Below are 27,958 nucleotides of genomic sequence, written 5' to 3' on the forward strand. Positions count from 1 at the left end.
TGCTTGTAGTAATAAATATTACGTAATATTAGAGTCATTACAGTAACTATATTACTTAGGTAACGCATTACATTTGTAAGTGAAGTAACTTGAGTTATATTACCTGCGTATTTCGTTATATTACTTTGTTACCACAAAGGTAATATTACGTAGCGCGTTACTCCCAACACTGTTTATAGTACATTAGGAAAGTACACTTGTATTAAATTCTTCATAACTTTATGAAACAATTGAGTATTGACTTGAAATATGAATAGCTAGCAAATTGTGGAATTCTTTGATTAGCATAACTCACATTCCATGTCTAACTGATATAGGTCCCTTTTCCTATACCCCTCACAATAATATGCCTTGTTGTATCTTGTTGCATGAAGTAGCAAGAAGTGAACAAATTGTAGTCTAATGCATATCCTACATACCTCTCCTAACATGTACTGTTATAATCTGATCACAAATCACTCTGTTTTCCTTACTACTGTCCATCACTCAAGCCACCTGCTGAAACACATATATTTATGGCTTTAGACCAGAATTGTGTTTATCAGAAAACTACTGTGATGAAAGCAAGACGTTTAAAAAATATTTTCAAGCAAACAAGTTTGTGCTGAGTGTGTATATGTTCTGTTAGAGTATTTTGTTCATTTGCTTCAATTACGTATTTCTGTCATGTGAGTCTCAAAAATTGCAGTACAAAACCAGCCAACAATGGGGCTCACTAGGGTGCTCATTTAGATTGCACTTGACAACTTCAAGGCTATATACTTTGCTTTGTAAGGGCCCCTGGATATAGAAATGGTGAAATGGTTAAAAATTACTGTTACGGAGGCTCTTTCAAAACAAAGTACAGTACATTTTCTGTCAAGTGCTATCTAAAGATCTAGTGAACTTCAAATATTTGCTGGTTTTGTATTACGACTATTGAGATTCACGTGGTTTCCAAATAATAATTATGTAATTAAAGTTAGCAACACTCGCACATGTCCTACATCCTCCTAATACCCATACAGTAACCACAATTGTTTGAATTGTAAATATGTAGATTTTATAAAGAAATATATTCACTTCTAGGTAGTCACAATACAATGTTACACTGTTAGGTCAGTTCCTCAGTCTCCTCATTCTCCAGAATAAATAGATCCTCAAAATCACTTTCTTCATCCAACTCTGGTTCAACATCTGTAAAATATAGAACCCTTCATAAACTAGGTATGTATTATGATCGTTCAGTGTTTTCACACTAACAGGTCACTAGACCTTTCAAAATGCTCACAATAGTATTAGCTTGCATACAAGTAAGAAGGAATTTCAAATGGAGAAATGACAACAATCTTTTTCACAGTTGTAAACAAATACTCTTGGTAACACACATACCCTAAAGGGTACAGAAAGATATTCAAATTTTTCATGAGTAGGCAAATAAGATGCTGTGTATAGATTTAATTAATTTGAGACTGAGTAACGGCTCAATTAAAGCTTGCATTTTTTTTCTTCTTTATAGCATGCCATATAAACTACAGTATATGGGGATTTGCTGAGATAGTTAAATTAAAATATACACCCATATTAGATAACCTTCCACTTACAATCAGTAGGTCTCTTCGCTGTCTCAAATTCTTGAGCTTTACGATGTCGAAATCTGCTAAACTCATCCATCATCTTTCTCCTCTTGTCAATGATCACCTACACCACAGACTGCCTAAGTACACACTTTAAACAACACCATATTACCTGAGAAGCCTTCTCCCTTCCTAACCTATCCTGTGCATCAAACTGGTGATGGTACTTTTTGGAGTTCTTCTTGATGTTCTGAGGAAGACACAAAGTTTTTAAGTACCACATAGGAGACAATTAAAGGAAAGTCAGTGGTACCTTGATGTCTTCTGCTGACAAAAGGGTAAGTGGTCTTGGCCTCCACAATAACTGACAAAACTTATCCAAGGTGACAGGATTCTTGTACAACTGGCGACCTTGGAATGACCATACTATGAACCCAGTATCCATCTGTGGGTTAGAGACTATGTTAACATATGTACAGTATGGTTAAAGTACCTTTTGGGACCAGAAGCTAACAGATGTCACTACATATCTGCCAGTGGGGTCCCACTCTAGGTCTGTCGCCATCCCATGCTCAGATGACTGCATTAGTATGAATTCCGAAGATTCGGCATCATAAAATTCCAGCTGACCATCCATACTATAGGTATGACACAAAAATGTGTTAAAGTGTACATAGACAATTATGCGCACACTGTACACACTCACACACACATACACACACAGCATGCACACGCACACAAAGCAAAAAGCCTTCAGCTGTCGTGCTAGCACAGTCATGCCTCCCCAGTGAACCAGCTGTGCACTACTCATGTGTTATGAGTCATCCTCCTGGATCAGGACTAGTGACCCGCAGGAAGCTGTGCCATGTCTCACAGGTAAAGGCGTGGGAACCCGAATTCCCAGACACACTAACACTACACTACACACACACACACTACACTACACACACACACAGTACACACCACACACACATGTGCGTAGTACAGTGCTACACACAATACACAGACCCATGAATGTTTACAACTTACCCTTTCAAGCCAGCAAGTACTAAAAACTTTCCTTTGGGACACCAAAATATTTGATTAGTTGGCTTTCGTTCCATTGTCTCTGTATACAACAACAAAATGAGCTCATTAAATACTAATACAAACAACAAAATACTAATACAAACAACAAAATACTAATACAAACAACACTGTAAATCAGACACAGCTAGTCCATACACTATTCACTCACTGATTCGACTGATACTACTACCAGCTCCCTTGTGACTGAGTTCATAACAGCTAAATGATATACGACCAGGAGGCTCCCCATGTAGTACAGCAAACTTTGTCCCATACGGTTCCAGTCCAAAAGACAATATCGGTTGATCTAATTAGTATGAATAATATAAGATAATCAAAGTAAAGTTTCAATTAACACCCTCTCAACCCATTACAACACAATTGATATCCTAAGAAGTTTGGACAATAGTACATCACATAGTACTATAGAAGAACTAGACCTATATTTGTTTATGAGACTTCCATTGTCTAAACACCTAGCTGTGTGCTAGTTCAATCACATAAATTTATAAACTAAGCACATTCAGTATCACTTTAATAGAATATATAGCAGTCAGTGTCAACCACTTTTAATTATATTGTCGTGAGTGCTACCGTATAAGGATAATCAAGATATAATAGAAACCAAGAGTATCGAATGGGTGTATTACCCCGTGATTAATGATTGCATAAAGTAACACAGATATTTCAGTAATTGTTCGTTTTCATTGCCATTAAGGGTTGTTGTATTTAGCCCAATTCAGCCACTGAACCATGCGAAAACATGATAGCGTTAAAGGGAATTGGCTAATGTTAAAGTTCTGGCAGTGCAAAGCGAATCCCTGAAGGCGTGGCAACACGCTCGTTTGTGCAACTGTTGCTTTAGTGAGCTGGAGTTATCTTGGGTCCTTACTACACCTTCTTTGTACAATAATTGTTGAATATTGAATAACACGGAAAACTGGCGAACAAGACCCATTGCCACATACGCATTTCAAATTACCATTTCGCATAAACAAACAATTACTGAAATATCCGTGTTACTTTATGCAATCATTCACTCATTAATATGAGAATTGTAGCTGTTTACATATGTGAAGGTAGCTAATTGACAAAATAAAAATTTCACAAACAAGTATAAGAATAAATTAAGAATTTTAATCTAGAGTAGTACCGCTGCAATAAAAAGTGAAACAAGTTGGATCGGAATAGTACGTAATGTCCAGATACTGTAAAACAATAAGAAGTGAATATTCCTACTGTCCATATACGTACTTGTAATAATAACAACTTGGCGCTTGGCCTCAATGCTAATAAGCATTCAGCTTTATTAGCATCTCGGCCGTGTGCCTTGTGCTTTATTATCCCAAGAGTATATAATAGAAACCAAGAGTGTCGAAGGGTATATTAGCCCGTGATTAGATTATGATCTGCAGCAACCATGAATCTAATAATTATATTCATAAAAGCACAGGGGCTATCCACTTACATTCCAGCTGCACCTATATTGCTGATATGCACCAACGGCACAGGGCGTCTTGCATAGCTGTCAGACTAATTCACTTACATGCAGCTATACCAGACTAACTCACTTACAACAATAGTCTAATACTTGTACATATACCGTTCCACAAGCAGTCCATTTCCTGGTGGCAGGCGAAATCTCGTCTACAACGGAGAACAGCTCACTGAACTACCTGCATGTGTATTCCAATATGTTGGTGCAATAACATTGTGAAACGTGAGATTGAAGCCGTACTGTGCTATGGCCGCTCAGTATATCGAAGGATAAAAGTAAGACAATAGCACACGTATTGTATGGCCATCAAAATACCAAAGGTTTCTTCCTAAGTGAATTCAAAGAGTTTCTGTGAAAGAAGTAGGGCTGTAGCTGTAGCCACTTTTCAACTACGCTTGCCAGAATGCATCACGCAGGCTGTGAAAGAAGTAAGGCCGTAGCTGTAGCCACTTTTCCGCTATGCTTGCCTGAACGCATCAGGTAGGCTGTGAAAGAAGTAGGGCCACAGCTGTAGCCACCTTTCCACTACGCTTGCCAGAATGCATCGGGCAGGCTGTGAAAGAAGTAAGGCTGTAGCTGCAGCCACTTTTCTGCTACACTTGCCTGGACGCATCAGGCAGGCAAGCAGGCAGGCAGGCAGGCAGGCAGGCAGGCAGGCAGGCAGGCAGGCAGGCAGGCAGGCAGGCAGGCAGGCAGGCAGGCAGGCAGGCAGGCAGGCAGGCAGGCAGGCAGGCAGGCAGGCAGGCAGGCAGGCAGGCAGGCAGGCAGGCAGGCAGGCAGGCAGGCAGGCAGGCAGGCAGGCAGGCAGGCAGGCAGGCAGGCAGGCAGGCAGGCAGGCAGGCAGGCAGGCAGGCAGGCAGGTAGGTAGGCAAGCAGTCAAATTCCATTAAATAACTTTGTAGCAACTTGACGAAAACGTTTCAAGTTGATCTGAAGGCACTTTTGGGCTAGATTATAAAATTAGTATTAGCGTTACATGTGAAGAAGGCCCAAGGAGCCTGCAAAGCCTGATCTGTGTTTTATCCAACCAATGAGGAAAGATCGAGGCAGGTTTTTGGGTGATGTTTCATCGTGGGCCACGCCCACACCTTCACCGTCCCTACTATTGTACTGTATGATCAGCACTGAAGGTCTGACAGCAACATGTGCTGCAGCTTTTGGATTACCTAACTTAACAGAAATTGGAGACCTCAAATGATTAGGTGAAACAGAAATGGGCCAAAGAAAGGAAAAAAATCCCTCTTACCCCAGGATTCAAACTTCAGGCCACCCAATGTGCAGTCAAACGCCACACTCAGTCTCCTCCAGGAGGGATGGACTTTCTAAGTGTTTATTTTTATTCTTTAATATTATTAGCACTTTACAGTGACCAGCACTGAAGGTCTGACAGCAACATGTGCTTTATTATTCATATAGCACAAGCAAGGAAATGCTTCAAATTATTTATGGAACCTTCTAGCCCAGTATATAAAACGTACTAAAATGGCACTTTGGTTGTACACTTACACCAAGAGTTCATAATAAAAATATCTAACTCTTGCTTATACATGTAAACAGTAGTCCAGGTGAGTGCTAATAGTCCAGGTGTACATTATTGCTAGCATTCCAACTTCATTGTAGTGTACAACAGGCCTGCTACTTTGTGAAATAATCCTACAATCATTTTCTATGGTATAATGTTGGTGGCATCCAGCTATAACTGTTATTTTGATTACTGTCATAACTGTACTTTATTAAGGGGCAATGGTAGCGAATTGTTTATGTGATAAACAAATTACACCATTTTTAAGGAATATGTGTGTGCCATTAAAATGGTGGTCTTTGTATATTAAGGGCTAATTAGTCACTTCTATACTGTTTGTTGAAACACCTACAACTGGGATCAAGATTCAATCAAATAATCAAGGGGGTTTTACACAGTGAATAAAGCATCAAGATGTACACAAAAGTAACAAGCACATTTGAAAGCAAACTTTTAGCAACACACATTTACTAGGCTTTTACGGTTGATGATCAAGAATCAGGGCTCTTTTATAAGTGAAATAAAAGCAACCAAGGCAAAATATTGACGATCATAATTCTCGATCCTGGTCACCCCTGTCTGGATTGAGAATTATGATCGTCAATATGGCTACCTCTATCCTTGTATAAGATTGTAAGTCATGTAAGCTGGTCCCTGGACTATCCAACATTGTAATACATTATAGTAAGAGGCGTGGTTATCCTGTTTGAGATAAAGTACTTTGTTTTATAAAATAGCATCACTGTTTCAACCTGCCTGGTACAAGTTGTTGTGTAGTATCAATTATTCCTCAGCTGCTTGTTTATTGCCATAGAATAAAATCTGTGCATGGTCTTTAAGATTGTTTTCCCACACACTGAAAACACATGATTTTATTGTACACTAACTTAGCAGGCTCCACGAAGCAGCAACTTGCTACACTAGCAAGGAATGGGAGAATGGAACAGTGTATTTCTCGAGTTCACGAAGTCATGGGGTCTCACTGGAACTCGTGTGATTTGTGACCATCAGGAAGGCTCCTCCATGGCTGCTTTGCACAGCAACCGTCTGAGGATAGAAAGCGATTACTCAGTCGTTGCCTTCTCCCTTCAAGGCTGTGGGACATGCCAGACCCACTCAAGCTAGACTGAAAGAGAACTCTCGCAGTTCCTACAGCCTTGTAGCCACAGCACAGCAGTGCCCCATTCACACATTCAAATAATTGTGCAGTAGCGTGATAGTACTTCAGCTGGCTGTGCTGCTATATGCCTGCAAAGACAATGACGGCATGCAGCTAGAGGAGCAAGAGAGGCTATAGAAAGCCATAATCAATCAATCGATCAATCAATCAATCGATCAATCAATCAATCAATCAATCGATCGATCAATCAATCAATCAATCAATCAATCAATACGTACAGTAAAGTACAGCATCCACAATAAGACGAAGAGTACAACTATGTAGATAGGTGTCAGTACCATTACAGCTGCTGCGACAGGGTCGAGGAGACTGTGGCCAGATGCTGGGGGTCCAACCTGACATACAGACGATATGATGCGCTCTTCTACTGCCCCAACGTCTGGATAGTGGAGTCTTCTATGCCAGCCATGGCAACTGTAGTGGCCATTCCTATTCTTTAACTATGTCTTGGGCAGGAAGGTTAGCTGTTGTCAGTGTCTGATGAGTGGCCGTAACAAATCTGGGTTGGGATAAAGGCATCTCATCCTGCCAAAGGAATAACACTCCAGGAGCACTCCCTTGTAGACCAGAAGGACTGTGACAGGGCACAGGTCATCTCCTATAATCACTTTGACTCCCACTCTTTCCTGGACTGTCTGATCAATACAGAAACAGTTAGTTTCTGGAGATTGTGTCGACCCTTGAGTTGAAACATCCTGGAATGCGAGTGGCAGAGAACCAAAAGTCGAACTTGGCAGCAAAGAACACCAGGAGGTGCACCAGGTGAATTCATGCGTGTCATTTGTAAATAGACAAACATCGACAAACATCGTTTGTAAATAGTGAAGTTCAGCTCTTGATAGATTTAGCTGTTGTCCACTTCTTAAATTTGTGGCCGTAAACTAGCCACTGGTGGCCCCCAACATCTTGAGCCAGTTGAATGATGTGTTGATGTGCAGCAAGGCTCACTGCTTCTTCCTTCAGGGTGGCTGGAGCAGAAAGTAGGACCACCATAAAGTGTGAGTATGCTTGTAACCAGCTTGTCAAGTCCTTTGGTGTCTTTCTTGGAGCCTTAGCCACCTGAAGTTGAGGTAAAGATCTCCCCTGCGTCTGTTTCCCCAGAAGCAGAAAGAAGCAAATTCCCACTGCCTGACTCTCTCAATAACTCAAGATGACACCCTGAGTATTCCTTTGGTGACCATAACTGTTGGTGACATAACCCCTGGGAGGTTGAGGAGCATTCATCAAGCTTAAGGGGGGGAAGGGGAGGATCTCGTAGTGCCAGTAGAGGATCCACTGGAAGCAGAGGCGCTGCGGCCACCTGCGTAAGAGAACAATGATAAAAGTAGACCAGCGGAGCAACAGCAGTGCGCTGCACTGTAAGTAGAAGCCAGTCAATCGTGCCTCTTTGCCATGACAAAGGCAGGTAGAATTTGCTGAACTAGCTGGAGACTGCCAGACCCTTGGGTTCATCCCACTAGACTGCACTGCGCTAGATGGATGAGGAGGGTCGGTGCACTACACCTCAGTCAGGCAATACGCAATAACTAAATTAAAGCAAGAACAACAACGAAACACAAAATATATACGCTACCTGACAAGGAGGATGGGGTTTGAGTCGCAAGTAGAGGGGTGCAGGTTCCTTGACAACAGCCCCACCTGGAGTATTCCTGCCACCACAGTAGCAATGCTGGACAAGTCACCTGGAGTAATTACGCCTCAAGCACACTGTAGAAGTGGTAGAGGCAGGCTTGCAGGAGCTGGGGCCGATGTCACTACAGCAGACACAGGAGGGAGCACAACTGCTCCAGAAACTGCTGGGTCCATAGCACGGCATGAGATAACACCTGCAGTTAAACTTCTACAAATATATCATGTGCTTAGCAATCTTGAAAGGCTTTATAACAAAGCAAATTTGCAATGCATTGCCTCTTTAACGTTTCATAAAGTACAGTTAACACCTCAACTGAACTTTATGGAAAATAAAAGGTTTTTTTTACAGTTAAATCCTTTGTCCACGGTAAAGTGATACTCTGCCCGAATCAAATCCACAACTGGGGAGTCTTGATGTAGTGACCAATGGCTCCATGGATGCATTGTATTGAGTACCGCAGGAACGAGAAAGACAAACAGCATCTTAACCAGCCCATGATAACAGAGTAGCCATTGCCCCACTTAGAAAGCCAAGCAATGATAAAAACAGTTGCCTCATGAGCCAGACCCCTAGTAGCAGACATGACTAGGGAAGTAAAAGAGGCACACTCCACTTCGTGAAGGTGTTGAGCATACGCATGCTTCTTGGTGTTTTCATGCCTATGGAAGCAAGAAGGAAATGAGGATGTGTATTTTCTGTCAGTTGAACAAAGTGAATTAGACAGAAAATAACCTCCAACCAGAATCGGAAGTTGTCGCACGTGCCAGGTGTGGGAGTAGGGTACTTAAATGTGTAAGGTGTGAACGCATGTCAATTCTACGCTGCATATTTCAAAGTGTAGGCTACCAGTTGCGCGATGACAACCGAAGATAAAGTCGATAGAGTACTGCGTCAACGTCACTTGGATGTGAAGTGGAAGAAAGCTTGAACAGGACATGGCTGAGCCGCCCAGGAAGATGCAACTGAACGTGCCCTTACGAGGACGAAGCAGCTCAAAGGAGAAACGAGACGGATAAACTCGACGCTGCCGCCAAGAAGATGAAGAGGCTACACGTACCAATGCGGACAAAAAATGAAGCTCGTGCAAGAAGCAGACTCAGCCACGGTTCCACTGGAGAACATTGGAGGTGTTAAAAGTCGGGGATGGAATCAGCGAAGAAGAAAAACGGGTGAAAGGGGTAGAGAGAGACGTGGCTGACCAGTATAGCGGGTAAAGGAGACCAGCTAATAAAGGAAGCGGGCCAGGATTCAAAGGCCTCCAGGATCATGTTCAATGCTCTGAGTATAAGGTCACTTGAGGCTAATTGCCCCAAGCTGGCAACAAGTCCACAGTATCCTTTAAAGTAAGAGCAGGTATTGTATGTGGGGTGAAATCATGTGGTAGATAGTCAAGAGAAAGCTTAAGCATGTGGTGATATGTACTGTTAACTACGCAGTGTGTGTCAGCCTGTTGTATATGCATGTCTTACTGATGACCCCTGCTCTGATTTTTGCAAAGGCTGTGGTGAACCCTATGAATTTCTCAGCATAAGTATCCTATGGTGTTAATAGCATGCAGAGCTCAGATGTGTCTACCAAGTACTGACAGTATTATTTGTGCCAGTCTGAGTACTGGAGAGTACTGACAGTGTTATTTGTAGTCTGAGTACTGGGGAGTACTGACAGTGTTATTTGTAGTCTGAGTACTGGGGAAAATTGACAGTGTTATTTGTGCCAGTTGGAGTACTGGGGAGTATTGACAGTGTTGTTTGTGCCAGTTGGAGTACTGGGGAGTATTGATAATGTTATTTGTGCCAGTCTGAGTACTGTGGAGTATTGACAGTGTTGTTTGTGCCAGTCGGAGTACTGGGGAGTATTGATAATGTTATTTGTGCCAGTCTGAGTATTGTGGAGTATTGTCAGTGTTATTTGTGCCAGTCTGAGTATTGTGGAGTATTGTCAGTGTTATTTGTGCCAGTCTGAGTCCTGGGGAGTATTGTCAGTGTTATTTGTGCCAGTGTGAGTACTGGGGAGTATTGTCAGTGTTATTTGTGCCAGTCTGAGTATTGTGGAGTATTGACAGTGTTATTTGTGCCAGTCTGAGTATTGTGGAGTATTGACAGTGTTATTTGTGCCAGTCTGAGTATTGTGGAGTATTGATAATGTTATTTGTGCCAGTCTAAGTACTGTGGAGTATTGACAGTGTTATTTGTGCCAGTCGGAGTACTGGGGAAAATTGACGGTGTTATTTGTGCCAGTTGGAGTACTGGGGAGTATTGACAGTGTTGTTTGTGCCAGTCGGAGTACTGGGGAGTATTGATAATGTTATTTGTGCCAGTCTGAGTATTGTGGAGTATTGTCAGTGTTATTTGTGCCAGTCTGAGTATTGTGGAGTATTGTCAGTGTTATTTGTGCCAGTCTGAGTCCTGGGGATTATTGTCAGTGTTATTTGTGCCAGTGTGAGTACTGGGGAGTATTGTCAGTGTTATTTGTGCCAGTCTGAGTATTGTGGAGTATTGACAGTGTTATTTGTGCCAGTCTGAGTATTGTGGAGTATTGTCAGTGTTATTTTTGCCAGTCTGAGTCCTGGGGAGTATTGTCAGTGTTATTTGTGCCAGTCTGAGTACTGTGGAGTATTGTCAGTGTTATTTGTACCAGTCGGAGTCCTGGGGAGTATTGTCAGTGTTATTTGCACCAGTCGAAGTACTGGGGAGTATTGACAGTGTTATTTGTACCAGTCTGAGTATTGTGGAGTATTGTCAGTGTTATTTGTACCAGTCTGAGTCCTGGGGGGTATTGTCAGTGTTATTTGTGCCAGTCTGAGTACTGTGGAGTATTGTCAGTGTTATTTGTACCAGTCGGAGTCCTAGGTAGTATTGTCAGTGTTATTTGTGCCAGTGTGAGTACTGGGGAGTATTGTCAGTGTTATTTGTGCCAGTCTGAGTATTGTGGAGTATTGACAGTGTTATTTGTGCCAGTCTGAGTATTGTGGAGTATTGTCAGTGTTATTTGTGCCAGTCTGAGTCCTGGGGAGTATTGTCAGTGTTATTTGTGCCAGTCTGAGTCCTGGGGAGTATTGTCAGTGTTATTTGTGCCAGTCTGAGTACTGGGGAGTATTGTCAGTGTTATTTGTGCCAGTCTGAGTACTGTGGAGTATTGTCAGTGTTATTTGTACCAGTCGGAGTCCTGGGGAGTATTGTCAGTGTTATTTGCACCAGTCGAAGTACTGGGGAGTATTGACAGTGTTATTTGTACCAGTCTGAGTATTGTGGAGTATTGTCAGTGTTATTTGTACCAGTCTGAGTCCTGGGGGGTATTGTCAGTGTTATTTGTGCCAGTCTGAGTACTGTGGAGTATTGTCAGTGTTATTTGTACCAGTCGGAGTCCTGGGGAGTATTGTCAGTGTTATTTGTACCAGTCTGATCCCTGGGGAGTATTGTCAGTGTTATTTGTACCAGTCTGAGTATTGTGGAGTATTGTCAGTGTTATTTGTACCAGTCTGAGTACTGTGGAGTATTGTCAGTGTTATTTGTACCAGTCTGAGTCCTGGGGAGTATTGTCAGTGTTATTTGTACCAGTCTGAGTATTGTGGAGTATTGTCAGTGTTATTTGTACCAGTCTGAGTACTGGGGAGTATTGTCAGTGTTATTTGTACCAGTCTGAGTACTGGGGAGTATTGTCAGTGTTATTTGTACCAGTCTGAGTCCTGGGGAGTATTGACAGTGTTATTTGTGCCAGTCTGAGTATTGTGGAGTATTGTCAGTGTTATTTGTGCCAGTCAGAGTACTGGGGAGTATTGTCAGTGTTATTTGTACCAGTCTGAGTCCTGGGGAGTATTGACAGTATTATTTGTACCAGTCTGAGTCCTGGGAAGTATTGTCAGTGTTATTTGTACCAGTCTGAGTCCTGGGGAGTATTGACAGTATTATTTGTACCAGTCTGAGTCCTGGGGAGTATTGTCAGTGTTATTTGTACCAGTCTGAGTCCTGGGGAGTATTGTCAGTGTTATTTGTGCCAGTCTGAGTACTGTGGAGTATTGTCAGTGTTATTTGTGCCAGTCTGAGTACTGTGGAGTATTGTCAGTGTTATTTGTACCAGTCGGAGTCCTGGGGAGTATTGTCAGTGTTATTTGTACCAGTCTGAGTCCTGGGGAGTATTGACAGTATTATTTGTGCCAGTCAGAGTACTGAGGAGTATTGACAGTATTATTTGTGCCAGTCGGAGTACTGAGGAGTATTGACAGTATTATTTGTACCAGTCTGAGTACTGAGGAGTATTGACAGTATTATTTGTGCCAGTCTGAGTACTGGGGAGCATTGACAGTGTTATTTGTGCCAGTCTGAGTCCTGGGGAGTATTGACAGTATTATTTGTGTCAGTCGGAGTACTGAGGAGTATTGACAGTATTATTTGTGTCAGTCGGAGTACTGGGGAGTATTGACAGTATTATTTGTGCCAGTCTGAGTACTGAGGAGTATTGACAGTATTATTTGTGTCAGTCGGAGTACTGGGGAGTATTGTCACTGTTATTCGTGCCAGTCTGAGTACTGGGAAGTATTGACAGTGATATTTGTACCAGTCTGAGTACCGGAGAGTATTGACAGTGTTATTTGTGCTGTTTCGACTTGGAATATGTCTTTAGTAGTGCTGAAACAATTATTTGGGTAATCGGTCAGCATGATACTATAATTCGATTCATTAAGACACTAGTTAAATATTCGTTAAGTCCAGTCTAGAAATTTAATATTCTGAACGAAGAGACTAGAAATTTAATATTCTGAACGAAGTGACATATTTATGCTGTAAAATTCTATTTCAGAAGAGATAGAAACTCTGAGGCTTTACCTTGATTCCTAACAAAGGTTTCAGTACTTATTGAACAGAAAACATGGTTAAAGAATAATCAAATATTCAGTTGTTTTGTTCATAACCATGCGAATAGGAAAAACTGTGATTCATTTCAGTACTAGTATTTAGGCATATATTTCACATATGCTTCCTAGTTGCACTCACAAATAGTCCATCGAAGTGCACTTGAGTACCTACAAAACCCGGACTGGCAATTATGCATAACTAGGCAACATCTACCATGAAGGAAGTACTTGGGAGACTGTAGTAAAGCTAGGAGGAATACAGGCAGGGAGCCAGTGCAATATGTGAAAGGTTGAGAGAATCAGGAGCGTTATCCCACAGCAGGTTCAAGGAACTGCCTAAGGGCAGGTGGAACAACCACAGCAGCGGCCACAGGTGCTCCCAATCAGGACCGTGGTTGCAGAAAATCAGAAACAGCCAAGGATGGATTCTTTAGTACACCCATTCAGAGAGGCTGTTTGTTACCTGGGATTCGAGTTATATCCTTTTCATAATTGGAGTCACATACATAGTCCCTCATAACTGTATAGCCTGATTAAAGTGCAGTAAGTAACAGTATAAATAAAAGGCATAATGGAGGGTATGCTTGTGTGTGTGTGTGTTGACGGGTAGTTCAACAGAGTTTCTGGCTTTAAGTGAACACTTCCCCCTCTTTGTTACTCTACATGGTATTAAGTAAACTGGTAGCCGCGCTTGGCAGCTACATACCAATATGAATGTGTATGGTGCAGGATGTGTGGGTATGGGTACTAGATGAGGGTGGAGGATACATTAGAAGCGGCCAGAGGATTAAACACCCGTACAACCACAGGAAAATAAAGTACACCTTTTCATTTGATGTCACCCACACAAAGTTTTATAATATGTAGTGTTTAAATTCAAATACTGCAGCAATCATAATAGTTATAGAAAGTCAACTCTGAGACTAAGTAGCTATAGAACTGTAAGATTGACTGTGAGTGATCAAGAAGGTAAGTCATCATACAATACCGTATTTTACCGGTTAATAGCCGCCGGTACTATAACTTTCAGCAAGGAAAATGATGTGGTACTATGCGAAGGCGGCTACTATCCGAGGGCGGCTACTATGAGCTTGTGTGGCAGTAGCCTGTAATGTTTATATGGATTTTCAAATGGCTGACCTTGTGTAACCATTCTTTAAGCCGCGGCTCTTATAAGACAGTAATTCAAGGTTGCGCTGTGGTTACTATCTGGGGCGACTATTATGTGAGCCGCGGCTATTAACCGGTCAAACTGTTTCTGGCAAATAAAAGTCATCTTGTGACAATTTCTTATCTGATATTTCGAATAGGTGCAGCACCATAAAGCACCCTAAGGTACATATATCTTACACATTGAACTGAGCCCTGAGAAAACACCTAAAAAGAGAAGTGATTTTTTTCTCAAGAGAAATAGCATTCCACCCAACCAGATGATTAATGGCAGGAGCTCAAAAGTGCTGCAATGCACCAGAAGTGGTGACAACAAAGGTGTCAAGAGCAGACATGTGCAGTTAGGCTCTACTACAAGTTAAGGAGCGCATTGTAACAAAAGCATATGCTGAAAACTTTGGTCATAAATAACGAGCCAGACATTTGAATGAAAAGATCACTTTTAGTACGTCAAACACTACAAATATCAAGAACTTGGTAATTACATCCAAGAGTTATTAAATGTTTTTGAGGGCTCAAGCTCAACGTGAACATACTATATACACATTTAAAAAATAATAATTGTAGCCTTAGCATCTACCTACCATACCTTTCATTTCTATAGTATCAACTGGAATCAGTGCCTGCCTCATACGGAATATCTCAAATGTGTATGTCAAATTCTAAACAAAGAAACATAATATTCTTGGTAAACAATACAAGCATTATCCATTGATAATGGCACACCTTTTTACTCTTGGTAGCCCAGCGGTTGATCTTTACACACAGGTAATCACCTTGTTTGTGCCACTGCATACGACACTATACAAACATACAAATACATAAAACAATTGTAACAAGTACAAGAAAAATTAAATTTGGATAGGGAGCAAAGTAGTGAAACAAGGGAGGTTGCCTACACCTGCAGATATACTAGTGGACAATTAATCCCTAATTCAGTCATGGGCATAGACTGAATTAGGGATTAAATGTCTACTAGTATATCTTCAGGTGTAGGTGACCTCACTTGTTTCACTTTTTTTTTTTGATCCAGGCTTATTGAAAGAAAGAAGAAAGAATGGTGCCAGGCTTATTGTTTGTATCTAAACACACGCCCCAACTATCAAATACTGAAATGGCCATTATGCTTGATTTCAGCCCATTACATAGCATTACAAATGAAGAACACTACAAGAAGGTCCTCTGCAATATCCAGTCACAATGGAAAACTCACGTTACAAGCATAGGAAAGCTATCACACGTCAATACTGTTAATCGACACCTTGCACTGTCAGCAAAAATAAATGGGACACAAAGGAGGACACAGGTACTATAAGTCCATGAAGCATGTATTGTACGTACTGCGGTATGGGATACAAATTTGTAATGGGATATAACTATAATAAACAGATATAGACTACACTGTATATACTTACATCTTGAACAAGAAATAGGTTTTTGGTACGGATTTCATTTCTAGACGGAATTTCAATTAGTGTCACTTTGGCTGGTATCTGTCCAATCTCTGGTACCCAGTAAGCTATCGTGTTATCAGTTGGTGACCATGAGAAATCCCTGAAATAAAGGAGAAATGTACATAAATACAAAATATTTGCATGGGAAGTTCCCTTTACTTGATTGACGGAACAACAATGCTCTTCTTGTCCAACATGTAAAATGTCTATAGTAAGAACATGTAATCAGTAATACCTCCACACTTTAAGTACACTTCTGAAATGCACTGAAGCAGGGATTTTTCTAGGGGGGCAAGGGGAGAATTTGCCCCCCCCTTAACTCTGCCCAATGATGAAACAATGATAAATTGATTTGAAATCATAAAATTTACAGTCAATGGCTAGCTAGCTACAATAAAACAAAAGGCATTAAACACAAATTCTTCTTGGCTTTCTACTCCAAACACCAACTTGTGCTTAAAACACAATTGAAGTGAAAACACCTTGTGTTTGAGTTTCTACAACTATTTTTTTTAGAAGTAAGAAAGTATTGTTGTTGCACTGTATGATGTAGATATCAGTAAACACAGCCTGAGTAAACAGGTGATTTAGCCTATTTTAAATCCCCCCCCCCCCCCCCTCAATTTCTGAAAAACTCGGATCCCTCCACCCCCAAATCTATTTTCTAGAAAAATACCTGACTGAAGACCAGCACAACATAATTTTCCACAATCACTCACTGATGTCTCATAAACACTTAGACGATCGGCTGACAACCGAGCAAAATACTTTCCATCATGACTCCATCTACATGTAAACACTAGGTGATCACATCCATTATAACAAATTATGGAAAAACTGTCATATGACGTTTCAATAAGAAATTGTGGGCCATGTACAACCTAACAGTCATACACAGCAATTAGAATACTCATGACTGCCAATATAATATAATTACACTTCACACTTAACCTAGAACACAAATAAGTACATATACACGCACGTACCTAAGAAGTTAAACTGTGCATTAAATATGATGGATGCAGTTATAAACGCTAGGGCTGTACCAATCAATACCAATGCTTTATCGATATCGGTACTGATATCACAAGAACTGGTATCGGTCAATTATGAGGTGTATATCAATGATCTTTATTTATGTTGTATAAGTAGCACTACTAGCCAAGTAGTTGTGCAAGCGGCTTTGTGGTACAGTGGTAACTGCTGAAATGCTGTGCGTAGGTGGGGATTCTGGTATGGTAGAGATGCACAAGTTATATTACCAGCACGGGCAGTAATTTTTGTCTTTACTGGAGGTTTTGTGCAGTTGATTTGTACGTACGTACGTACTAACAAATCGGACCAGAGTCTTATCAAAATACTTTACAAACAGTCATTGGTAACTATTTGAATTAAACATATATTATAGTGACAAAACATTTTTATGTTAAAATAAGGGATATTGGTTACATGCACTTTCAAAGTATCAGCTGTTTCTGTAATATTGGTTCATCAGAAAACTTGTATTGGTACTTGATAACAAATATCTGATATTGGATTGGATATAAAAAGGTACCGGTATCGGTACAACCCTAATAATTACCTGAAAGCTTCCACACATTTCCACAACATTAGTACAGTGTACACATAGTTAGATTATTACCAGTCCCACACCGTTGTAGTACTGTTAAGCTTACAAGTACTGTATTACACACAATAGTTATTACTTTATTATTGGCCAATCTGTAGCATCAGAAGCAGCAAAACTTCTCTTCTTAGCACCAGTCTTGATGTCCCAGATGACCAGACTCTACAAACGAACACAAAAAATGAGATGCTTCAACTATACTGCACATTGAATGCATATAATCTGATAATTGTAGGAATGGTACATATGATAGCTAACCTCTGAATCATTCTCCTGCAAAGCTTTCCTGAATGTTACTAGGTATCTGTTTATCATATATATAAATAAAACAATGTTACTACATGTACAGAAAATAGGATTTAATACAGATTGTCAAACTGTTAGCTCACACATTATCAATGCAGCCCACACCACCAACATTGATCTATTCCAATAGAACACATCAACACACCCTCAACACACCCTCATTTTAAGTAGTTGCATACTTAATTGTTTTGATGCATAATTTTTTGCACTGCATGGGCCACCAAATTACTTGCAAAGCCAAAATCACCATTTTCACTTTCTAATTTGGGGGTTACAATAAATGTTGCACAAACATTATTAGTGATGTGCGATACATATTGGTATACTGTATCGGAATATCATGATACTCTGGCTGTATCACGATATCATGAGTAAATAATCTTCTCCATTATTTACTCTTGGCAATATCGATATCATGCTTGCATATTGATATTTTGATTACAATCACAGAAATGTGAAGGTCTAAATGTGTGCAATTTAACAGTGTAGCTTGGTTGTTTACCAGTTTCCTTAATTCTTAAAGCTTGTTATATAACAGTGCAGTGTAGTAATAGCTGGTACTAAACCATCAAAAATTATCGGCCACCAAAGTATTTAGTTAACTTTAATATTGAAGAACAGTGTAGCTGGGTTGCTTACTACTTTCCTGAAACACAGTGCAACAAGTACACAAAAAATTTGGAATTTTTGATTAAAGTAGGGACCATAGCACATTGATAAAAAGTACTGAAACAAGCTGAATTAGTGCACGATATTAAATCACAGTAAAACAATAAGAAGTGATACTGTGCATGGTATCTTGAGCACAGTAGGGATATAACACCTCTTACATCCCAGTGCGTGGGAGTATCAAAGCGCCGCGCTGGGTTATAACTACCATACAGCTAGACAGAGCGGCGCTGCTACTGTACGATATATTAGTTATCACCCAGTGATAACTAACTTATCACCCTGTTGCGGAGCCACTCAGTCCCTTTCGTGACATCATAATAACCACGAATGGCATTGTTTACCAATGGAACAAGGAAATATTGATACAAAACACACCAATACAGCACTTAAAACTAGCTAAATCTTACAAGAAAACTGTTAATCCTTTACACAATAACACTACAAGTTACCAATATGATAGTTTAACAAATGTCAAGAATAGTCCGTGACGATTTTCGCTCCAGCAATCACTACCAACGGTCACTATGGTGAAGAACTAATTCCTCTAGCTTCATCGTTATCTTGGACTATGGTAGCCACTTGTTGGTCTTTATTTTTCTCTTGCACACCACGCGACATCACCATACCAACTTCTGACGAAGGCGAATCGTACCTGGAACCGCTGCTTCATAACACCACCCTTCGTTACAGTTTGTAGGCAGTATGTAAGGTCTCTCTTGTGGCTACGAAGTAGAATCTCCACACAATTCGGACGAAATCTTGAGCACAGTGACAGGAACTCAAACCGGAACTTAATTTACTATCCGTAAACTTCTGCGTACTCCCGCGCACTGGGATATAAAATAGTTATATCCCGTATACTCGGATGATATCATTGTTATTACACTCGTCCTCGGCTCCGCCTCGGACTCGTGTAATAACAATGATATCACCCTCATACCGGGATATAACTATAACTTATAGTTTTACTGTGATTTAATATCGTGCACTACTCCAGCTTGTTTCAATACTTTTATCAATGTGTTATAGTCCCTACTTTAGTTAAAAATTCCAATTTTTTTTGTGTACTTGTTTGTTAACTTTTTTGTAAAATAAAATTATTGTGACTAGTGAACACACAAACACCGCATCAAAAGAAAGAAATGGTGCTGCACGTCTCAGCTATCAATTATCGTCTGAAAAGCGAAGTATCCATTATGCTTCGTTGTCAGCTATGTTCAACCCATAACACAGCATTACAAATCAAGAACAGTTCGAAAAGTACCTCTGGAATCAAAGTAGCTACTATGAAAAATACGGACAATTTCCTTTACGAAGGGAAGCCATCACGTGCTACTGCCAAATCAACACTTTTCATTGTCAGTAAAGAAGAATGGGACACAAAGGAGGACACTGGTAAGTCCATGAAGAATGCATTGTAAGCACTGTGGTATAATGCCAAAAGGCACCTCTCGGGCCAAAGCAACGTCAAACAGTGAAAAAATCAAGCCTGTAGCCTTAGCCATTATTGAGTTACGCTTGTCTGAAGGAATCAGTCAGTCAGTCAGTCAGTCAGTCAGTCAATTAGTTACTCAGTTCAGTCAGTAGAAAATTCCATTTAATTTTTTTTTTTGTAAATTTCGTAGCAACTTGTTGAAAGCGTTTCGAGTCGATCTGAAGGCTTGTTTGGGCTTAGTTTTACATAACCAGTACTGCTTCATCATTGTCAGGGAAAAGTGAGGCTGGCTTTTGGGTGATGTTTTTCCTGGGCCATGCCTACTCCTTTGTGGTCCCTACTATATAGCACTATCGTATTGTATGATGATGTATAGCTGGTACTTAGCTACGAAAATAAAATAGCAGCCCACACACTTTTAGAAAGATGCACCTTATCATGTATCACATCGTATTGGTGACTACACAGCTATTAGATACAAATACGCTCTTTCAGGAGTATTGCACATCACTACAAACAATACAATGTTTAACAACAAAGGTCCAACATACACTACTGCAATCAGTCTACCTTTCATCAGGAGAGAAATCAATCAGTGATACACCAGTGTGACTGAACCGTCCCAGCCTCTTGAAGTCTTCAGCACCCCATAATGCTATCCCTTGTTTGTGGAAAGTAGCAAGATAAGTGCCTTGGGGAGACCACCGCACGTAGGTGTCCGTCCAATTCTAAACATGCAGCCAATTACAAGCAAACATATATTTCAAGCATGCACATATAAAAGAAGATAACAGTGTAAATGTCATTAATAGGAGACCAAAAATATGGCCACAAAAATGGTGGCCACTAAGTGAGGTTACCCTGTAGAAATCATACAATACATGTGCGAGCCCTCACTACTATTCAGACTAACACTTTAGCCTGGTAGCCCAAGGAGCTCTAGTATGAACATACTGCATATCACACTGTCTAGTGTAGCATGCCGTATTGTAGACAGTGATGTGGGGTATTACCACTGACTAGAATCCATGGCATGCTGTAACCTCAGTATAATTCACTGACCAAACAGGGTTGGACAAAATATAGGAAACATATATTGCATACAGGTAGTTACAATTTGCAGTAGCATTTACTACAATGAAAGCCAAGCTGATATGTTTGCAGTATATACCTATGAACCATATGTTCCTTATACAGTACTCAAGAAACACAAGACATACTGAACACGAACCTCCCTAGTCATCACAAGTTTGGGTTCAGTGTTAGTATTAGTGAACACTGATACAGTGGCCCCAGCATTGTGTATCACTGAGTACTGGTCATGACAGTCTGGGTTGAGTAACCATGACCACAAGTTTCCCTAGTAACAGGAACTGAAGAGCAATAACTTCAACAGGGCCATATGTACCTTTTCTTTATACTCCTCTTTCTTGGGTGGACTCCATTCAGTAGGAAGCGTTTCATATCTAAATACAAGTGTACACAAATGAAAAGGTCAATTTTAATTCTTAAGGATACACCAATAACAGTGTGGATTTATATGATACGCACTTCTCAAAGTCTGTGAAGAAGTAGACAGCGAAGATGTGTGACTTGTCCAGGCGATAACCATTACCAGTATTGACTGCTGCCACAGCTTCATCATGAGTAGCAAACTCCATGAAGAAATAGCTGAACAGTAACAACACCACACATGAAGGTAACAACTGTGCAATAGTTTACTATATCACTGTGTGGCCATAACATTTTCTGTAATGATGTATAACACCTCCTGCATGCTAAGCTGCAGGTGTTCTACCATCTGAGCTAGTTTCCCTCACATCTATGCTATATTCTTTTAGTTGAAGTTGATCCTACATATGCCAAGTAGTAAAATATTCTATGGCTAGGAACATAACAAATCTTGGTCACTACACGCAGTATACAAACAACGTGAACACAATCACGATACAAACTGTATACATAGGCGTCAGCCATTGGGGTAGGTGCACACCAACCAGTGAGGCCAGAACCTCACCACTTTCGACTGTTAGGAAAAAAGCATTAAGTCTGAGCCTTGCTACTGTATGCAATACTTCACTTGGCTGGTCATACTGGTAATCTACTTAACAGGCAGCTGCCATTAATACAGGTTCTTCAACACACAGTACACACCCTTTAGTTTCATTATTCTCATTAACAGGATAAAACTCTGTGACTATTTCACCAAATCTCTGAAATATCTTCTTCAGTACACCCTTTAGTTTACTTAGACGATCTGGCCCAACTATGGGGGCATTGTCCACCACTATGATGTTATCCAGTGAAGTGTCCTCTTCTGGTCTCTGGGCCAACATGTCATCCATTAACTCTGTGATAATAAATCAGCAATGAACTACCAGTATAATTATGGTAAACAAAGTCAAATGAAATAATACGTATTATTAAACAAAAGGCTGGTAGTGTACTACTACTACTACTACTACTACTACTACTACTACTACTACTACTACTACTACTACTACTACTACTGTACTGCCTTGGTGAATACCAGACCCGTAGAATTAATGCTTAAAGCCTTGATGTAAGTGTGCTATGACTACTGACATACATATGGCCTGTATTTGACGTGCTATAGCATGTAATGCATAGGCGGTGGAAAGGGGGGGGGCTAAATCCCCCCCTCAGAATGATATCACACCGAAATTATCTTTCTTGGAGTGGGGCTGAAAACCGTGATAAAGATCGAGATACTCTAATAGAGCAGTCACACTAATAAAGTAGTCAGTGTGTAGCGAGCTATGTAAGGATTTTTATGCAGTTTATCAGCTAGAAATGGTAGCTGGTGAGGTGGAAAGCTCTTGTGAGCTGGTTGTGACCTTTTTTTTTTTTTTTTTTTTGGTCTCACCTTACCAAACTATAGAAAGAAGTCTGGGTCAGCTCAGCGAAGCCCCCCCCTCATATCAACTACTTCCTCCGCCGCTGATGTAATGTGTTTAGAATCGGTAGTGCTTTCAAGTGATATCCCCCAATAAGGAAGATACATGCTTATGTGGGACTGGGGAAGGCATTACAAGGAAGAAATTTGAGTTTCAGTTGCAGAAGGATCAACAGAAAAAGGCCAGGATATATAGCTAATAATTTGGGCATGACCACTACCACAGAAGTCTAATGGCCACATAAGCATGGTAAGTGTAGATGCTACTGATACTGGGGAGTAACAAAACGGTCTACTAGACTATGTTACTAAGTATATACTAAGTACAGAGAGCCCATACCTTATGCACCTATCAATATTAAGCCCCACTACCCCCCTCCCGGGCGTACATGGGGGAATGGTGGGGGATTTGATCCGATTTGACCTTAAAAATTGCCCCATTTGACTGTTCAAAAATTTTAGCACTTGCTTGACTTTATAAGCTACGCACCTCCTGTAAGAATAACCAACTACACTATGTGGGGATTTTACTACTCGTCATGCCCCACGGGTGGGGAATTTGAGTTTTGAAAAAGTCAAATCCCCACCTTTCCCGGGAGGGGGATGGTGGGGCATAATATTGATAGGTGCATTAGGAACATAATCAAGTGTCCTTTTAGTGCATTTATACGAGACCACGGACAAATATCCTGACTATCGAGCAATGCGTGGCTGATGCAGGGCAAGGTGAACCGAACTGTTCTCTATAAACTACCAATGTAAACTACCGCGAAGCTCGCCAGCTGGCTTGCACAAACACGCGACACTACCAGACAGTGTAATAAGTTTAAACCTTCATCCGTGATATCGTCAACGAAATCTTCCGGGTCATCAAACATGTTGTCATCCAGTTCTTCCTCCTGGTCCTGATAATCGTCCGACTCGTTCTGGTCAAGGTTCTGGTCCATCTTTTTAACTGCTGCACTAATAAATTAGAACTGTACACGTGGTGATCACGAGATTCTCCAATAATTATGAGATCACGAGATCTTTCTTCCCTTCTTTATCTACAGAGACAGAGTTAACTCGTAGAGGGTACAGTGCTGGAGACATCGGACGACTTGGTACTGCTGAGATACCACTTGGACGCTGGTAAACATTTTCATGATGTTTTGTAGTTACGTGCACCTGCGTACTTATTTTATGTATTGGCGCGCTCTTCCAGTGTTTAATTACTACTGTGTAGCATACACAATGATGTTTATATGGTACAGGGTAATCTACATAATGTTACAATTAGTGATGTGGTAGCTACAAGGCACGATACCAGCCAGATTACACTAGTAGACAAACAACTATGCATATAGCTAGCCTATGTAGGATGTATTGATTATGAGTTGTCAACGTTATTGTTGAGGAGTGCCAATATATGTGTCCACAGCTGTCAAATCTCTCCACATAAATTAATTTTTAATGCTAGCTGCTCATGATGGTTTATCAAGACATCAGGCTTTGTGGGCCGGGTGGGAGTTTAGGCGGAGAGTGCCTCATCTTCCATCCTAGCTTTGCCTCTTTCGCGGTTGTCTGCACCCACGAAAATATTTTTACTCAAAAATTTGTTCCTAAAAGTAGTCTAAAAACAAATATATATATATTGCCTACAGAGAAGATCGAACCACTGACCTCTAAATTTGAGAGTTGGTCATGTCAAAAAAGGTTATTAGAAATTGTAATATTTTAAAAATTTTAAATTTTGACCTCAATTCTTATGAAGTATGTATTAAAACAGCCTAAAAACTATTTCATTAACTTTAGCTTGGTCCCACTCGTCGGTTAAAATTCTTGTCAACAGCCATTGTTTCTTGCCCAATAGAAAATACATGTATGTATTTGCGTTATATACAAGTGTACCCATTAGAATCCATAATTTGCCTGATGAACCATATATAAAAGCAAAGCCCTTGAATTTCTCTATACAATGGCATCCAAACTTTTTACTGTAACACTTTCATAGTGACAGTTATTAACAGTTGACTCCACTACAATGCGCGCTCCATACAATTTTCTATAGGAGAAATTCGTTACCTCAGTACGTAAACCTCAAAAGTGCGCTGGGTTGTCCTTATCTAAATTCGCTACATTGGTCTCATTCGATGAGTTGAATCATACAGATTAAAATCCACCCGAACTAATTGCTTAACTGGCCATTCTCCAAAGATACATCACAAAACACAAAACAAGGTTTTTTCACAGTACAATTTCATACCTGGATGCATAAATTCACCATACAAGGCTCTCTCCTATCTTTTCCATTGGTTGCTATACAAAATCTTACATATTGCCCATACACACAATTTATCAAGGATTCTGACAAGTGCAACCCCATCTCCGTAAACTGCAGTAAGCTGAAGTTATGATGCGTTGTTTGAAAGACAGTGTTATTTTCCGTAATTTTTAATTCATAAAAAAAATAATAAGTGTACAGTAAATGCACCAAAGTTTTTGATATGGTGTCACTACTGTATCAACTGTTTTCAAGTGTCTACAGGCTGTTTTGTACTGCTTTAAATGCTGTATGTTCATTAACTCCGCTGCAATAACTAAAAAGATTTTTTTATTCACTGCAAATAGAATACATTTGACTATAATATTGTTGAAGTGCTTCCTATAAACTAATTCTGGTGAACTTTGAGATATTGTAAAAGTTAAAAAGACTACAGCTTCTGGGGGGGGGGCTGTGGCCCCCCAGCGCCCCCCCAGACCTCCTGCTGCTAAAGATTCTATACTCTGGTCAACCCCCACTCACATCAACTACTTCCTCCGCCAGTGCTGGGAAATTCTATCAACTTCAACTTTTATCGAGGATGTACATAGGACTAGGACATATAATTATCCCTTTGAAATTACAAACCATATCAGTGTGATGTAAACTTTGTAGTCTGGGGTTCACCAGTCAAGATGCATATATATATATATTGCAAATAGTCTATTTACAAGGTAAATTTATTACACTACAATTTTTTAAGGGAGAAATTGCGTTGGACAACTGGCATAAGCTGCTCAATGGATAAGGCTTAGGTTTGGGGATCTGTTGTTTGAATCTCTAGAGCAAATTTTCATTATTTTGTAGTGGTTTTTTCTCCAATTCTAGGTGACTGTTCTATTAGAGTATTATGATTACATGATTGTAACACATTCTTAGCAGCTTTTTTACTCGAAATACACTTGGGAGAAATACCAAAGCAATTAGCTATTTAAACTACAAAGGCTTAACCTTACTTACACTTATCACTAGTTGACTGTTATCACCAGTGGAGGTATTAATTTGATCAAAGGGAACTTTTACTCATGCATCTGTGTACAGGCTATAATGGCAGCAGGACATCCTCTCTCGTTTCTTAATGCATTATTAACTAGATAGTTAAGGATTCACTACAAAGAATGTTATATTACTAACACTTACATTGTGTGTGTATCTTTTCTGTAGAAAATGAATAAGGTATTGTTTCGCAGTTTAAAACTCAAAAATTCATTGGTGGTGCTATCAGTTGTTTCAGTGTGCATCTGTGCTTTTGCACTATACCATTTTGCTTATCCTGATGCCAGATTGACTGCAAGTACTTCCATCAATATTAACGTGGTTCAATTGGACAATAATGTCCATGTATCTAGTAGAGAAGTAGATTTTAAAAGTGACTCACAATCATCTGATGCAACTCAACAACACAGCAGAGGTTTTATTATTGCTGGTAGCTACTTTGAGCAGCAGTTGGGAGCAGCCATGAACATGTTGACACTATCCAAGTGGGCTAAATCTGTTGGGGCGTCACCTGTGGAGCCATATGTGCGCGAGTCATTGTTTTATTTCCCAGGGTCATTTGAACCAAAACGCAGTACACTTCGCTTTCGTGATTATTTTGATATTGATTATTGGAATGAAAAGTGTTTGGAGCACAATGCCATGCCATTGGTTTCTGTGGATACCTTCATGGCTCAAAAACCTAAGCATCTCATTTTAGTTAGAATTGTAGGTGGAAAAAATATCATACTACCCAAGTTGGCATATGTCAATGATGAAATAATTAATGAGCCTGTGTGCAATAGAAGTATTAATGCACTTGAAGGAATGAGCAAGGAACATGCTGTCAAAGAATTAGGAATGGAAATAGTAAGAGATGTGTGCATGTCATTTAACAAACATAAGGCTCTCCATGTGCATACTTTTAATAAAATTATATATGGTCAGTATGACCCAGCTAATACTGTCGTCTGGTTTAAGACTTGGGAAGGCATTTATGAAATGATAAGAATTAAAATCATTGAACAGGAATTCCACAGAAACTCAGAAGCTTTTGACATGCTCCGAACAAGTCGTAGAATTATTGATGACAGTAAAAAGTATGTCAAAAACATTTTGAAATCTAGTTTTGGTAGCTACATTGGTATCTCATTTCGATCAATCAAAAGATCAAAAGCATTTTATGTTGATCACTTAAAAGGTCAGATGGAATTTTTCCATTCTTGTATTCAACGCCTACAACGTACTGTGTCTCTTTTAAACAATAATTCTAGTTCAGTGTTTTTAGCACTGGACCTTGGAAAGTTTGGGGATATAAAAGCTGGCAAATATCTCACAAAAAAGATGATGACAGACATTGAAAATGAACTGTTCCAAGCTCTATACAATGATACATTGACAATGGGCAAATGGGAACACACATTTGTGGACATCACCAATGGTATAACAGACAGTGGATATATTGCTACGTTACAGAGTACCATTTTAGAGAATAGTGGATGTCTTGTTATGTTTGGTGGAGACTCTAACTTTCAGCGATTCCTACTGTCTGATTTTCAGAAAAAACATTCTAACCCATGTTTCAGAGAAGTGTGTTACATTTATTAGTATAGTTATTGTAAAATTATTTGATATTGCTGCAAAATTGTCACAGCTTATTGTTATGGTGCTAAAAATTGCAGTGTCATTTGTATAGTGATGAAATTGCTTACACTCCTAAATTTGTAATCTTCCTTGTCTCAGCCTGCATCACCGCTTTTCTTGTCGCACCAACAAATTTGGCACCCATTT

At 40.0% G+C, this 27,958-nt stretch overlaps 2 protein-coding genes across 2 annotated transcripts; one reads left to right on the top strand and one right to left on the bottom strand.

The window, feature by feature from the left end:
- Window positions 1-1,016: 1,016 nt before the first annotated feature.
- Window positions 1,017-23,885, bottom strand: LOC136250781 (eukaryotic translation initiation factor 3 subunit B-like). The gene is made up of 20 exons (XM_066043068.1): window positions 23,723-23,885; window positions 22,128-22,323; window positions 21,525-21,644; window positions 21,382-21,439; window positions 21,205-21,333; window positions 20,544-20,701; window positions 17,819-17,864; window positions 17,640-17,722; window positions 16,653-16,719; window positions 16,093-16,139; window positions 15,895-16,033; window positions 15,206-15,280; window positions 15,069-15,141; window positions 2,794-2,931; window positions 2,586-2,664; window positions 2,050-2,194; window positions 1,870-2,001; window positions 1,729-1,806; window positions 1,584-1,680; window positions 1,017-1,176 (listed from the first exon to the last, which is right to left on the bottom strand). The coding sequence occupies exons 1-20, from the start codon at window positions 23,835-23,837 to the stop codon at window positions 1,094-1,096; spliced, it is 2,058 nt and encodes a 685-aa protein (XP_065899140.1). The 5' UTR covers window positions 23,838-23,885; the 3' UTR covers window positions 1,017-1,093.
- LOC136250782 (uncharacterized) lies at window positions 23,885-27,812 on the top strand. Its single transcript, XM_066043069.1, has 2 exons — window positions 23,885-24,021; window positions 26,357-27,812. The coding sequence occupies exon 2, from the start codon at window positions 26,360-26,362 to the stop codon at window positions 27,773-27,775; it is 1,416 nt and encodes a 471-aa protein (XP_065899141.1). The 5' UTR covers window positions 23,885-24,021; window positions 26,357-26,359; the 3' UTR covers window positions 27,776-27,812.
- The last annotated feature ends 146 nt before the right edge of the window (window positions 27,813-27,958 follow it).

This window comes from Dysidea avara, chromosome 3, assembly GCF_963678975.1.
Source record: "Dysidea avara chromosome 3, odDysAvar1.4, whole genome shotgun sequence".
Taxonomy (NCBI): Eukaryota; Metazoa; Porifera; class Demospongiae; order Dictyoceratida; family Dysideidae; genus Dysidea; species Dysidea avara.